Genomic DNA, 16,111 nt, shown 5'->3' with positions numbered 1-16,111 from the left:
TGTTCCTGGTTTGAGACCTAACATGTGTCAAGCTTCCTACTGTGGGATTTGTCTTGTACTCCGGTGTAGATGAAGGATTTCCTGTGCTCGCCTGGCACCAAGGACCCCACAGCCGCTTATGAAATAATCACTCAGAAACTTATATTAATTAAGACTGTGTGGCCTAATGGCTCAGGCTTCTTGCTAGTTAGATCTTACATCTTAAATTAACCCATTTCTATAAATCTATACCTTGCCACATGGCTACTGGCTAACCAGTATCTTTACATCTTGCTTCTTATCACGGTGGTGGCTGGTGACATCTGACTCAGCCTTCCTGTTTCCAGAATTCTCCTCTCTGCTTACCCCACCTATACTTCCTGCCTGGCTACTGGCCAATCAGCACTTTATTTATTAACCAATCAGATCAACACGTTCACAGCATGCACAGCGATATCCAAGCATTCCTGTGTTCCTGTGAGGACTGCACTTCCTGGCTCTCTACTGCAGACTGTTGGGTTTTCTGTGCGCCCTCTTAGAGCATGGAAGCCGCAGGGAAGACACTCTGCTTTGTCCCTCCAGGTGGCCCTCTGCTCTATGAAAACATCACCTTCGTCTACAACTCAGAACAGCTGAACGGGACGCAGCGGGTTCTCCTGGATAATGTCCTTTCCGAAGAGCAATGCCGGGAACTCCACAGCGTGGCCAGTGTGAGCACTGGAGAAGGGGACCCCTCAGTGCTAGCCCAGCTTGAGCCCGGAGCCAGTGGCCTAGAGAAGAAAAGACCCTTGGCCAGTCTGTCCTCAGCCTCATGGGCAGTGCCCTGGAAGAGGGCAGCCCCTCCCCCGGAGTATCCTGAGCCTGGAGGGCAGCGTTAGGGAACTAGAATTTCACTCACTTAGGCGGGGAGACAGGAACCACGAGGCGCTTTCATAGCTTTTGGTTTGCAGTGATCTGAAACTCCCACTGACTGAGTTCTTAGGAAGGAAGCCATCAGCATGTGTCCTGCCTACCATAGAAGTCGCTGGAGAAACCCCTCTATTTTAACCAGTGATTAGCCAGTATATGAACAATTTGTATTAAATGTCTATTTTTAAAAAGTAGTATTTTATAATGAAGACAGAGAAAGATACTCCCACTAGTTAGAACTGGTATATGTGAACTCTGGGATTAAATGGTGCTGAGTGTTGATTTGGTTTCTCAGTCTCTGGAAGCCAAAGCAGAAAGGCAGCCTAGGTGGATTGTTATTGCCACTAACAGATCAATTTAATGCATTTTGTCCTCAGGGAATCATGCTGGTTGGTGACGGATACCGAGGGAAAACGTCACCCCATACCCCCAATGAAAAGTTTGAAGGGGCAACCGTCTTGAAAGCACTCAAAGTAAATCCTCTGCTTCCTTTCAGTTTGGGTTCCTTGGGGGTGGCAGGGGCCTTTGGGAAGGGCAGATTCAGGATGAAGCGTTGAGAAGGGAGCAAGTGTGAAATTGAAACTCACTCACACTTGGTTTTGTCCTCCCTGTTGGCTGCTGAGGGTGATTCTCAGCACACAGCACACGCTCTGCCTCTGGACTACACCCCCAGCCACTGCTGCGGCTGATAATACCTTCATTCCTGCATCCGTTTCCCAAGCTTCATGTTGCCTAAGTTTGGATCTCACCAAAAAAAAAAAAAAAAAACTATACAAGCACTATCCTCAAGGAGCGCATGAGCTAATGATGAAAACATTTCCAAATCAGTAGTTCTTCTCTTCTCAAGAAGTATCATTAGAGGAGAATGAATGATATGTTATAGGAGAAGGGGAGAGAGAGCGATTGGCTTTTTTACCTGGCCTCTGTCAGCAGGAAGGGCTCTCTCAGCGGCCCACTGTTCTAGCTGAACCTGCAAGCACACGGCATTCATTATTCCTTTTCGTCAGTACAGAGAGGGTCAATGGGCATGCTCTTCATGAGCCCCGGAGCCTGTCTGTCTCAAGCCCTCCCGTCCCCCCGTTCCCCTCCCTCCGTCCCCCCCCCCCCCCCGCCGTGGTCTCTGATGCCCTTGGTGTTCTGTTTTCCCAGTTTGGCTATGAGGGCCGGGTGCCGCTGAAGAGTGCTCGCCTCTTCTATGATATCAGTGAGAAGGCTCGGAAGATTGTGGAATCCTACTTCATGCTGAACTCAACCCTGTATTTTTCCTATACGCACATGGTCTGCAGAACAGCCCTGTCTGGTAGGTTGCCAGAACCTGAGCTTGTCCCCTCCTTCCCAGAAGGCCACAGGCAAGAAAACAGTGCACGGCCAAGCTCTGTTAGGTCCTAGAGTGATGATTTATGAGAACGCCGGATTTCTAAAACAACGGAAAGTTGCTTTTTATTTTTCTCCCCTTTGTCTCTGAGAGTTCTGTAAGACCCTTGTTCTGTACGTTTTTCTGTCTTCAAACCCATTTCTCACAGTTGCTAAGATATTCAGGAAGAAACCTGCTTCTCTGCTGTGTGTTTCAGGGACCCAGGAAGCTGGAGACTCCAGTTAGGTGCACAAGCACAGAGTGGAGGTGTAGACAATAAGGGGTGGGCTCACTGAAGAGCATTCTGAGGCAGGCACCCCTCACCCCTGCGTGTTGTCTTTTTTTTTTTTTTTCTCTTCCATTCACCTGAATGGGGGTAGAAAAAAATATATATCAGAGCACTTTACACTTGTGGAGAGAGAGTCAAAACCTTTGGTTTCTGTCTCCTTTTCCTCCTTGGGAATTGCCACCACACATGAAACTCAACCCATAAAATGCATGGGATCTACCCAGGTATAGGCATTTCATCTTTTATACTTGGAAAGACAAGGCATGGCTTGGCCCAAGTTTCCTCTCCCGTTTGTGTTCAGGGGTCTCTTGACTGGTGTCCTCTTTATATTGCTGCATGGCTGCTGTCTCTCCACGGTTGCAGAGGACTGAAGAAGCCTGTCCGAGTGTGCTCTTGGCTGTTGTACAGTATGGTGTTTCTGCTCTCCTTCTCCATCCTGCTCTCACCCTCGTCTCTTCTTCCGGCAGGGCAGCAGGATAGAAGAAATGACCTCAGCCATCCCATTCATGCGGACAACTGCCTCTTGGATCCGGAAGCTAATGAGTGCTGGAAGGAGCCTCCTGCATACACTTTCCGGGACTATAGGTAGGGCCGCTCCTAATGAAGCTTTTGTGGAAGCAGGAAGCTGTGTGTTCATCCCTGTGAAGTAGAGATCTCTAGTAGGAGTCACCTGGAGCAGGAGCCGTGGCCAGATGAGCCTTCTCATTTTTATCTTAAGCATCATGCACAGATTGCCTCCTTTGAAATAGACAACTTGCTTTATAAATCAGTGTGTTTCACTAAGGCATATCATTTTGCATGTGTTTCCCACAAGGGCATGGTCTCTCAACGTACATAGCACTTTATCACATACATGCATATATTGTTCACACTCTCCAAGAACTATGTCTGCATTTTTTCCATTAAGAAAACAGAAACTCAATAGAGAACACTGTTGTATAGTATGAGGAGATATATTAGTACATTAAGAGATGATCTCCTAGTATGCAATGATATATCTTAGTATGTAGACACTATGTTTAATAACATGTCAGTTGTTGCTTTATATATTTTATTTAAAATGTTTAGAGAGCAGCCCCTATCTGCATGGCCAGGCTAGGTCACAAGGAATTCATTAACGAAGCTAAGGAAAGAAAAACCCATCCTTTGGGGTTACTTTTCTATGTGGAAGGAAGAGCATCATAAGCAGCGTGGATGAGATCAGAGGGCTGTATGAAATAAAGCCTGAGTAGGCGTTTACAATGTAAAGTGAGTTTGAAATGAAACTAAAACCTTATGTAAATGGAATCAATAAGCATCAAGAGTATAACCCAGGCTATCCTTGAGATTTATTTCAAGGGTTTGGAGAGCCAATGTCAAAGGCAATTTACCGTTCAGGCTGGTCCATTCGTCACTAGTCTTCAATATTTTCCGGTGATGCTGTCGAGGACTATATTGTCATTTGAATGGGTTTTCCTTTCCTTATAGCGCGCTCCTGTATATGAACGACGACTTTGAAGGGGGCGAGTTCATCTTCACTGAAATGGATGCTAAAACTGTGACTGTAAGTAAGCCGCTGCCTGAAAAGTTATTTGGGATTTTTACTTCGATATTACCTCCTTCCCAACATCTTGCAGGTTGTTGAATTTCAAATACATCTGAGTTCAAGAATTCAAGAAATAAAGAGGACCCCAGTGATTTATGGATAATAAAAATGTTAAGCATAAGTGACTGTTCCAGTCCATTTTAAAGATGAGCAAATTGAGAAAGGGTTTTAAGGATTTGATCACAATCCTATAAATAATGTTAGAGTTGGAATCAAAGCCTAGAGCAGTGGTTTTCAACCTTCCTAATACTGTGAACTTTATGTACAGTTCCTCATGTTGTGGTGACCCCCCCCAATAAAATTATGTCCTTGCTGCTTCATAACTATAATTTTGCTGTAGCAGGAATTTTAAAAGGTCTAATTAATAAAAACAAACCTGAAGCCAGGTATTGGGTGATGCTCGAAGGTCAGAGAAGCAGAACAAGCCACAGCTAGCCTCACCTCACCAATTCCTCAGCTGATCCTGTTTGCTCAGACTGAAAGTCTCTGAGTCCTCATCCAAAATGGGCCTCACTTGAACTGCTGCTCCAAAGCCTAAAAAGCTTAACCAGCCTAGTTCCTGGTTTTCACGCCTTATATACCTTTCTGCTTTCTACCCTCATTTCTTGGGATTAAAGGCTCACTTCCTGGGATTAAAGGCTTGAGTTACCATGCCTGGCTGTTTCCAGTGTGGCTTTAAACTCACAGAGATCGGATGGATCTCTGCCTCCCAAGTGATAGGATTAAAAGCGTGTGTGCCACCATTTTCTGGCCTCTATATCTAGTGGCTGTTAACCCCAGATTAGTTTCTTAGGGTGCACAATATTTTGGGGAACACAATACCACCACATTTTGCTACTGTTATGAATCCATGTAATATCTGCCTATGATACCCAGAGGGGTCATGCCCCATGGGTTGAGAATGGCGGGCTTAGGTTCTGGGTCTCTGTCAAGTACTCTGCTGGGACCTTCAAGTGTCAGATCCTAAGTCACTCAGGTCCAGGACAAATCAATTGCTTCAAGTAGCCAGTGTGCTTAGATTGAGCATGAACTTCCAAATGTGTGTGCGTACAAATTGGTATATACAATTAAGTATAAGCCATGAGCTTTCACCTCCAAATGGATATTTATACTCACAAATATTTAAATCAAAAGTCACAGCCAACCATTTTATTCATAAGCAAGCCAGTGCCTTCAGAAACCAACTTCCTTAGCACTTACAGATGATACAGTTAGACTCTTTTGAACTTTAAGCCAAAGATCAAGCACACTATAAAAACTCTAAATCTCAAATGAAGAACTTACGAATTATAAATTGATTATGAAGTATCTTTCTTCCTGAAACATCTCAGTGGTCGGGACATGTGCATGATGAACTTCAAAGTGTTGGCATTACATAAGCAATTTTCAAAACTCTTTCTATGTTTTATGCATTCAATCTTCGCTTGCACATAGTTTTCAGTTCTAAAATGCACATGGTCATTCAGGGAACATTATATATCCCGAGCTATATATCATTGGCTTAAAGGGATTATTATTAGGATTGTGGGGATAGTGAATAGAAACATGGTTATAATTTAAAATAGTTCATGAAATTAAGTACAATGGTCTCTGTTTAAACAGATATGTTGCCTTGCTTTTTGAAAAGAAAAAGATTTCAGTAAGTGGTTTGAGGTTTCCTACACTGGGAAAAACAAACCAAGATTAATGATCTAGACTGGAGTTTAAATTCCTCTAAAGGATTCTCATATTTAGAGGAGCTATGCGCAGAAAACATTTTATTTCCAAGCTTTGAAGACATGGAAACTAAAGAAGAAAAATAGTCACTTCTCAAATAGGTTGAAAAAACAAAAAAAACAAAAAAAACCAGATGGTTGAAGATTCCTTTGCCTCTACTCCATCTAGTGGCTATATGTGGAAGTGACAGGGGATTGATGTCCAGAGACTGGCTTTCTTCACTGAGTTTGAGTGCTGTCTTGCTGCTTCTGTGTGTCAAAGCACAGGATATTCTCATTTCATAGTTCTACAGTTCTGATTACTGAAGCATCCCACAAAACCCGGAATCTACTTCCCACCAAAAAGTGAATGAAAAAAATGTTAAGCTTTTAATGGAGAAGTTCGGTAGTATTTCATGATTGTTCATATAGCAGCGTCTTAGGGCTTTTGTGGATGATTGAAATGATCAGGTAGGGATTCTTAAAAATGGGGAATTCCCGTTTCCCTCTTTTTCTATAACAAACTTCATCCAATCTCAGGAGAAGTGGCGGGTTTCCTTTTTCCTTCCCACACTGGATACTGAAGGACACAGAGTGTGGTTCCCAGCTCCCAAACCAGGTGGCTCACAACTGTCTCTAACACCAGCTTCAGGGGGCCCATGCCCTTTTCTTGTCTCCAGGGACACCTGCGCACATGTGCATGACCCCCCACACTCCACATACACACACACACACACACACACACACACACACGGGTTCTTACTTTCGATTTTGTCTGCTTCTGGCTTCCTACACACAGTCACAGGACCAGAGTAAATCTATGTAGCATCCAAAGACTTTAGAAAAAAATTCAAACATGTTCCTGAGAAGGTTAGAGAGAGCCTCATAGCTGTAGAATGCACTTGTCTTCCCAACCCACAATGGCTGGGGCTGCTATTGTTCACTGGCTACACTTGTCCAAGCCCAATGGGATGAATAAGCTTTCATCATTTCCTAAAGGATCCAAAATGGTCTCTCCTCCTACTACACACAGGACCAGGGCCTCCAACACTCAGTTGCCCGCGCTTGCTCAGCCCGAGGAGGCTCTTGTTGACTCTTCACTGTAGTCCTGTGCCCCGACAGTGTGTGTTCCCTCACTAGGTACACTATACACAGTGTGTGCCAGAAAGTCAGTGGACAGCTGAGCAGAGTGCGCGCTTGGAACTCTTGTATCAGTCATTCCAAATCTCTGGAGCTGTGAGTAGGCCACCCCAAGGGCTGGTGTGTTCTCATCATTGGAGATGGCCAAGTGACGCCTGTATGTCCCCTGGACAGGAATAATGTAAAGGAAATGAATTCAGATCTTCATGTTATGACAACTGTAAACCATAGGGGTACATTGGGGGGAATTAGAAAGGTGTATGACCAGGCAACTGCGACCTAAAATTTCTGTGGGACCCTCCTCCTAGCCTTCTAATTTCACAGACATTAAAATGCACAGCCACCTTAAGTATCAATGAACTGGTAGTACCAAAAGCTGTAGTAGTGCATTGAAGAGGAAGGTTTGTGTTCTTGGATGGGCATGTTATCACCAGAGCACAAGCCATGTGATTCCTGTGTGCATGGGATGTGCCACGCATGTTGCTTAAGTGGTGTTATTATATAAGGTAAATTATTTTGAAACTATTTAGATTTTACCGGTTAAAAAAAAATAAGACAATCTATGTTTTTTTTCAATGCTAAGATCCCATCATTCTTTGCGTCAAAATTGAACCCAAATAAATCATCACACAGAAGGAATGATAAAGGGACCCGTGGTGTAGGAACTGAAAGTCCAATTTTCATTTTGTTGTCAGGCCTCTATTAAACCAAAGTGTGGGCGAATGATCAGCTTCTCGTCTGGAGGAGAGAACCCTCATGGGGTGAAGGCGGTCACCAAAGGCCAGCGCTGCGCTGTAGCACTGTGGTTCACCCTCGACCCTCTTTACAGAGAACTGGTGAGTTCACAGTCGCCCAAAGGGCGGCCCTGCTCCCTGCCCTGACCTCTCTCTGAAAAGTCCTTTGCATTGTTCCTAAGCCTGTCGTGACTTCTGCAGTGAGATCTGTGGAGAAGAGGGTTGGGACAGCACCTCCTACCCAGTTGAGTTCTAACGAGGAAGGCATTTGCAAAAATAGGGAACAATTAGCACACAACACTGGCTGTCACCACAGATGCCGAGTCTTGAGGTCACTAACATACCGTACCATTGGCCACCGAGGACTTTCTCCCGGTCATTAAAAAGATGACATCATCAAAATGTCACTAACTAGTGTGTGAGGAAGGATAAAGGGACCTGGCCGATCACTATTATTTGTTACATTATTAAGTTGAGTGCTCTTTTAGCATATTGTATTTGTATATTATATTTGAAGTGGTCGAGACACTGTTTCCATCTGTCAAGAGCCCAGAAAGGTCAGACCAGCAGACAGAGTAGAAACCCCTGAGAGAAGACAGCCAGGCTCCCTTGAGGAAGTAATTTCCAAGTCATCACCTTGGTTCAGTGGGACTGTCAGTTTGCAGATAGCAATCAGAGCTCCACCCAAGGTCAAGAGATGGACTGCAGTGGTCTCTAAAGGAGACCATGAAGCCAACAGCAGAAGTCTGTTGATGCCTCTAAGGTCCACTCAAGACCTGGATGCGGACGGAGAGGTGAAATTCTATTTTTTTAAATTCTATTTATTTAAAGGGGGGGAAATAGATCCCTTTAAAGACTTTTCTTTGGTTGTTGTTGAGACAGGCCCTCTCATTGTAAAACTATCTTGGAACTAACTCCCTCTGTAGACCAGGCTGGCTTTCAACTCACAGAGATCCTCCTGCCTCTACTTCCCAAGTGCTGGAATTCAAGGCATGCACTAAACCCAGTTACAGATTTATGTAGTTTTGGATTATGTGTCTATGTGTGAGTTTGTGCCTGTGTGAGTACAGGTGATGTTCTGATGAGGACACTTAGCTATCTGGAGGAAAAGTGAGCCACCAGACATGGCAATTGAGGACTGAACACCTGTCCTCTGCTAGTGCCCTTAAGTATTTTTGGGACAGGGTTTATCTGTGTAGCATTGTGCCTTTCCTGGAACTCACTTGGTAGTCCAGGCTGGCCTTGAACTCACAGAGATCTGCCTGGCTCTGCCTCCCCAGTGCTGGGATTAAAGGTGGGCGCCACCACCGCCCGGCTTGAGCCCTAAGCACTGTAACCAGGGTCATCTCTCAGCCTCTGAAATTCCAGTCTTAAAACGATGCCATAATTTTCCCTTTAAATTTATTAACTGAGTCCAGTTTCAGCAGCAGCAGTTTAGAAATAGCCCCCTTCCATAATCAGAAAGGGAGTTTTCTTTTTTTCCCACACTCTCGATGCACTTTTTTCGCTGCCTAGGTAGGGCTTTAGGGTGAAGAGGTGAACAGAAGCCCGGACTACAGGGAGCAGGGAGGTCCCGCAGCTAGGGAAAGAGCTCACAGTGGAAGTGCCTGGAGTGAGGCACTAAGGACCGCTTGCACTGTTATCCCAGACACAAAGACGATGACAGCCTGGCACAGAAAGGCAAGGACAGCGCTGGTGGAGAGAACCCAGCAGAGCCCGGAAACCTTCCAGGGGCACTCGGCTGCCTCCTTCACCTGTAGTTTCTCTTTCCTTGAATTTTTGATCTACAAAATGCCAGCACCACTCCCCCATCTTAAGGTCCAGACAACAAATTGTGGAAAAATCAGCCCCGTTTTTTAGTATTCATTTGATATCATTTGATATCCATCACACCCTCGCAATGCATTGTGGCATTTTATTAAAATTATTAGTGCAAACCAAGTTCTCTGCTCCTTCGTAGTCAGGGTCCTTCAACACCCGTCTTCTTGACTCTTGGAAAAGGTCTCAGAAACTTCTCCACTCTGCAGGCTGTAGCGGCATCTAGTGGTCTCTGTAGGAAATGACAAGAGCCCCTCAGCATTGCTAATGGCAAATTTTCTCCTCTGCCTTGATTCAGGGTCTGTAAGAACACTAATGCCTGACTCCTACCTTCAGATGTTCAGATCTAATTATGTAGGGAGCTAGCTCAGTACCAGGGGTTTGTAACTCCCCAGATGGTTCTAATATGTAACGAAGGTTATGAATCTCTGGTTTAAACCCCGACTTAGACTGGATCCCTGAGCAAAGAAAGCCAGTCCAAGAATAGTGAGTAGCAGATTGTGTGTGTGTGTGTGTGTGTGTGTGTGTGTGTGTGTGTGTGTGTGTGTGTGTGTGTGTATTACTGAATGGGTAGTGGTGGCCCATGCTTTTAATCCCAGCATTTGTGAGGCAGAGGTAGGCAGATCTCTGACTTTAAGGCCAGCCTGGTTTACAGAGTGAGTTCCAGGAAAGCCAGGTCTACACAAAGAAATCCTGTCTCAAAAGACCAAACAAACAAACAATAAATAGATAGATAATAAATAAAAGATACTCCTGATCTTCAAGAAGTTTCAGTCATATACACACATAAAATATTCGGTGCCTTGTAGGCATCTGTCCCATCACTGGGGTCCCCCTGCCTCTCTTTAAGAGAAGCACATGCTGATGATTTCTTGCAGCCATCAAATGTGAAAGCCTTCCATGTGCATCAGCTGGCAAAGCACTGCGTTTTCAGGGGCAACTACGTAGTCTTCCGTGGCTCCTTTAGTTGCCCGTGTGTGACAGCATGATTAACTCTGAGCTCCTGCACAAAAAGAGCTTTGTTTTCACATCAGAATATGGTTATCCTTCTAATTTAGTGTGCTGGAAACTGGATGAGGGACTGCCACTGGGGAACAGAAATTGGATGGGGCACAACCTCTACTTTCATGGAACGTTCAAGTCAAACCAGAGAGGTGGTAACAGGGACTCAAGTTATTAAAACACACGAGGCAAGTTGTGGAAGAATTGTCTGCAGCAGATGATGACTTAGGGCCACAAAGAGTCAGTCAGGGAAGGTTTAATTTGGGAGGCAGTGTTGGAAATAAGCTTTATAAGATGGGCTCCTCTAGGGAGATTTGTTTTAGGCCTTCATCTACATAAATAGTTCTTCTTTAAATTAGTGGAGCCCTTGACAGGAGGTAGTAGCTTTTTTGTTGTTGTTTTATTTTTTCAAGACAGGATTTCTCTGTGTAGCTTTGTGCCTTTCCTGGAACTCACTCTGTAGCCCAGGCTGGCCTCGAACTCACAGAGATCCACCTGCCTCTGCCTCCCGAGTGCTGGGATTAAAGGCATGCACCACCACCGCCCAGCGCTTTTTTTTTTAAAGATTTATTTATTATATATACAGCGTTCTGCCTATACATCTAATTATAGATGGTTATGAGCTACCATGTGATTGCTAGGAATTGAACTCATGACCTCTGGAAGAGGAGCCAGTGCTCTTAACCTCTGAGCCATCTCTTCAGCCCTGGAGGTAGTAGCTTTTACTGGCACTGGAAATATGTCAGTGATCAAGAAAATGAGATTCTCCACTCTCCTGGACCTACATTCTAAAAGAAGAAAAAAAAGACAAGAAATAAGCAAAAAAGAAAAAGAAGGAAAGAAGAAAAAAAAAGTAAATGATCAGAAGATTTTTTTTTTCCAGCAGCAATAAATGATACGTAGAAAACAGGCTAAAATAACTGACTTGACGGTAGATGGTAGACAAGCTATGAGGGATCTCCAAACATGTGCCATGCAAACCGGAGTGGCAGGAAGAGCCAGCAAATAGGAACATGGGTGGGGAGTGGCGGAGAGTGGGGGGGGGAGCGGTATTCCAGGTAGAGGACTACTTGCAAAGGACCAGAGAGAAGAAGAGGTGTGGAGAAGGGTCGTCAAGACACAAAGACGGGCGGGGGAAACTCTGTGTCAGAGCACACACCTTGCCTGTGTGGGCCCCTGGGTCCAATTCCTGGCACCAAGAAAACAAACAAAAAAACACAGCCCCCAAAGAAGCTAGAAGGAAAGGTTTTATAAAAGATAAGAGCTGGATGGAGGTGAGGAGGAAAAGGAGGCAGGGACTACATTTTATATTTCATATTAAGATACGTGGCTTTTATTCTAGCTGCCAGGAAGCCATTGTGCCCCCCCCCCCCACTCTCTACACCAGGGTAAGCTCCCCCAATCCCCGGAAAGAAAAGATGACTTCAGCCAACATGTGGACTTAGATTAGGTGAATAACCCGGGTGACTGATGTGGAAGGTTGCCCGTGAAGTTTGGAGGAAGACCTGCTGGCTCTATGCTGCACTGGTGTGGTGTGAAGGAAATACAGGCTAAACTGGAAGCATCCAGGGGAGCCTTTTGCCCAGATTCGAGCTGGGCAACTATTTTGAGAAGGAACGCTTAGAGACTGTGAGGTACCATCTGGAGTCGCAGTATAACGTGAGCAGAGAGGCAGGACACAATATGACTGGAAAAGACAGAAAGGTGTGGACTTAAATAAAAAAAAAAAAAAAAAACCTGACAGCCCACCGAGGAAACGGAACCTGCAACCAACCGGAGTTGTGAGCCCCACATAGGACAGTGTTGCAGTTCAACGTCAGGGGGAATGTCCACAAAGAGCCTGAGTGAGGAGTAAAACTTGTTTGGAACTTCTAGAGCACTTATTGAGAAGGATCTGAAGGAGTTACTCTTCAGATGTAGCACTTAGCTATTTAGGATACATTTCACAATGTCTAGATACATTTTTAGTTTTCACAAAGTGGGGGACATCTTGTGTACCAGGCATGTTAACATCTACAGTACGCGCGCACACACACACACACACACACACACAAAATGTCAGTAATGCCATGGCTGAGAAACTCTGGCCTAAAATAAGCCAATAGCCATGCTCCATGATGGGGACAGAAACAAGACACAGAAAAGCCAGGGCTGAAGGTGTATCCAGTGGAGAGGACCAGAGCCGGGGCCAGGCTTTTCAGGCCAATAGACTTTTCTGAGAAATAGAAGTCTTGTAGAAGAGCATGACAGGGTGAGGGGAGAAAATGGCAAGCTCGGTCTAAACGCTGAGTTGAGCAGGAGATGGTGGCAGGACCGCGAGACAGGAATGGTAGAAAGCCGATCATCGGATGAGGCTCCATTGGGAGATCTCTCAGAAGGTAATTGCTTAAGACACGGGGATGTATGGAGAATGCGCCAGTTTGGATAAAGTAGGCTTTTCCCTGACTGCGCGCAGATGGCTGGCTGGAAGTGTTGGGGAAGCATCTGCTGCCGGGCCTGGTTATTACGCCTATCCCAGAAATGTGTCAATTGTCTTTTTGCAGGAGCGGATACAGGCTGATGAAGTGATTGCCATCTTGGATCAAGAGCAGCGTGGGAAACATGGACTGAATATTAACCCCAGAGATGAGCTATAGAAAAGAGAGTGTTCTATCGACTATTTATTTAAATTGTTAATCTTATAAGAACCTTTTTATTTTTGTACAGAGCCGTGGTATAAATTAACAGGATACAATGAGTGCTAGATTTCCCTTCTGTTCTGTTCCTAACTCGGCTGGCTTTGCCTTCCTCGTGCCCTTGGTTGTCTTCAGTTCATCATTCAGAACCCAGTCACACCTCCAAACACACATCACACACACTCTGCACACCACACAGCCACACAGGAAAACATACAACACCTATATACTACAGAAACACGCATATGCCACTCACATGCCACAGAAATTTCCGAACATGGCACACATACATATACTAAACACACCCAAACACATACCACCCAGATAGACACTCTCTCTCTCTCTCTCTCTCACACACACACACACACACACACACACACACACACACACACAGTACACACACACACATACATATTACTAAACACACCCAAACACATACCACCCAGATAGACACTCTCTCTCTCTCTCTCTCTCACACACACACACACACACACACACACACACACACACACAGTACACACACACACATACATATTACTAAACACACCCAAACACATACCACCCAGATAGACTCTCTCTCTCTCATACACACACACACACACACACACACACACACACACACACACACACACACACAGTACACACGTACACAATTAACTTACTGCACATTCAGAATCTCAACACAATAGCCTGGTTCTCAGCAACCCCACAGCTGGAGTATGCCCGGGGTCTAAAATTAGTAGGTGAATTGGTCTCAGGCCTCTGGCTTGCTGCCTTTTCCTGTGGCCTCTCATGGTGCTGATGGCTGATACAGACTCTTCACAGCAAACTTAGCTTGGGTCTGAGGAGCCCCTGACACAGTCTGCATGGCCCTAAGAATCACAAGCAGCAGCATCTTTCAGACTCAAGGAAGCCACCACTGGAATAAGGACTGTGACCCAGGGCCCCCTTGCCAGGGCCTCTGTGGACCATGAAGATTGGTATTATCAACCGAAGTTTTGATTCCCCTCCAAAGTGCTCTGTAAGGGGCAGCCTCCGTCTTGTCCTTAAACAGTCACACAGAGCTTCCAGCAGCACAGGTTCATCCCAGTGATGTTGGAAGAACATCTTTAATCCCCCTGCCTCAGGCGCTATTGCTGGGCTACTGGAGAGGGGCTGCTGCTGGTGAAAAGTGGAAACCCTTCTCTCAGGCTGCTTCTTGTTTGCCTCGGTTGGGCAGCCTCTTCCAGGAGCGGTTATCAGCTTACAGAGGCATGCTGGGTCCAAGTTGTTTAATAAAGGGCGCCTTGTTACAGCATTTGTCTTCTCATAAGTATCCACTTTACCTTCCGATGGTGGTTTGTAACTGTCTGGGACAACCCAGGAGCAATGGGGCCATGACAGTTTCGCTAGCAGACAGTGGGCAGCAAGAAAGCAGGCCGCTTGCTTTGGAAGGAACAGAACTGGCTAGCAAGGTAGGATGTTAAGCCAGAGACCTTGAAGATGTAGAGACTCACCGCAAAGGCAGTGCTTGGCCTTAGGTCTTTATCTAGCTTCTGGGAGCCTGTGGCGTGTCTAGGCAATGGGATACCACGCCTTTACTAGTACAACGTACCCTAGTAAAGGGGAGGTTTACTTCCTGCCACTGGTGATCTGGTTAGTGCTAAGAACATTTGTTCTCTGAAACTGAGAAATTCAACTGCAGGACTGTGTGCGGTCAGCCTGTCACCACCAACCCAGAATTCTGGTTGCATCCCTGCCATGGAAGAACGGGAAAAGCACGTGACTCCCAAGTCACCTCGAGCCACTCCCTTCCTCTTTCTGGGCCCCGGTTTCCTTTTCTGAAAATGTTGCAATTAGTTATAATTCTTTCCAAAACCCTGTGCCTTGCTCAAGAGACAAACCAATAAAGAGCAAGGCTAATTTTAGAAATACTAACAAATAGGAGCAAACATTTCTGCTAACACCCGCGAGTTGCGAATGAGGTCACTACAGGTGTATGCAATTATGAAACTTTAAACCTAACTCTAGGTTAACAGTTCCTGAGAGGTGAAGAAGTTGATTATTATTTGTTTGCTCTCTACTGCATAGCACTTGCTGGCACCCAGACTCAGTGATCGGCAGATTTGGGCAAGGATCTAATTTCTGTTTTCTGGTAACAAGACATCAACAAAGAAATCAGTCCTTGGCTCCTCACAGTTCTTGTTTCCTGGGTGCGCGGATGGCCGGGGAGAGGCAGCAGCTTCAGCAGAGGGTGTGCCCTTCAGCCCGTAGAAAGTGGGCAAAGGCCTCAGCAGACGCCGCCGCTGATGTGCGAGATCTCATCTTGGGCCACGCTGACACCGGGGAGCGGTTGTTCCCGTTCTGCTGGTTGGCCGTGTTGCTTTACACCTGGAACATTGAGGATATACTAAAGCATTCATTTTTTAATCTGCTCCACATCAAACCATGCATAATTTCATTCAAATATTTAGGGAGTGCCATCAGATGACTTAAGACAGCCAAACTCAGAAATTCAAGTCTCTACGTTACATAGTCCTGTTTGCAAAGAAGTGGAAAATCCCACTGGAATTGTTGCTGTCTTGAGAGTTGAAGAAAGCCATAGGAATTACGATTCAATTCCCTCTTTTTCTTTGGGCAAAAGCAGAGGCTCAGAGATGATCCCGGGATGACTGGATTCTAACAGACAGGACCAGACTAAAGCCAGAGCTGTTGGAATGGGGGATGCAAGGATGCCCCGCAGCACATGGGGGCTGGAATCCAGGCTCAGGTCTTCCTCTACCTAGAAAACTGGTACCTCGTTCTCTTTGGCCGAATATGTGACTTTACTCATCCATAGCTCTGCAGGTCTGAATTCTTCCACCAGGGGCACTTTTTCTAGTTTACACGGAAGGACTCCGTGCCCAAGGCAGCCTAAAGAACAAAGGGGCTTAAGGGACTATTTGCCCCTTCA

General features: G+C 45.5%; 1 protein-coding gene across 1 annotated transcript in view; it reads left to right on the top strand.

Annotated features, from left to right (window-relative positions):
• Positions 1-14,476, top strand: part of P3h2 (prolyl 3-hydroxylase 2) — a 157,690-nt gene extending 143,214 nt beyond the window's left edge. The window contains exons 9-15 of the mRNA XM_042259119.2: positions 562-689; positions 1,266-1,361; positions 2,038-2,188; positions 2,999-3,116; positions 3,999-4,074; positions 7,646-7,786; positions 13,048-14,476. Of these exons, the coding sequence (XP_042115053.1) occupies positions 562-689; positions 1,266-1,361; positions 2,038-2,188; positions 2,999-3,116; positions 3,999-4,074; positions 7,646-7,786; positions 13,048-13,140 (803 nt within the window). The 3' untranslated portion in view covers positions 13,141-14,476. The remainder of the gene's footprint in view (positions 1-561; positions 690-1,265; positions 1,362-2,037; positions 2,189-2,998; positions 3,117-3,998; positions 4,075-7,645; positions 7,787-13,047) is intronic.
• Positions 14,477-16,111: the final 1,635 nt, after the last annotated feature.

Source organism: Peromyscus maniculatus, chromosome 12, assembly GCF_049852395.1.
Source record: "Peromyscus maniculatus bairdii isolate BWxNUB_F1_BW_parent chromosome 12, HU_Pman_BW_mat_3.1, whole genome shotgun sequence".
In the NCBI taxonomy this organism is placed as follows: Eukaryota; Metazoa; Chordata; class Mammalia; order Rodentia; family Cricetidae; genus Peromyscus; species Peromyscus maniculatus.
The sequence above is the reverse complement of the archived record's forward strand: the minus strand, read 5'-3'. Positions and strand labels throughout refer to the sequence as shown.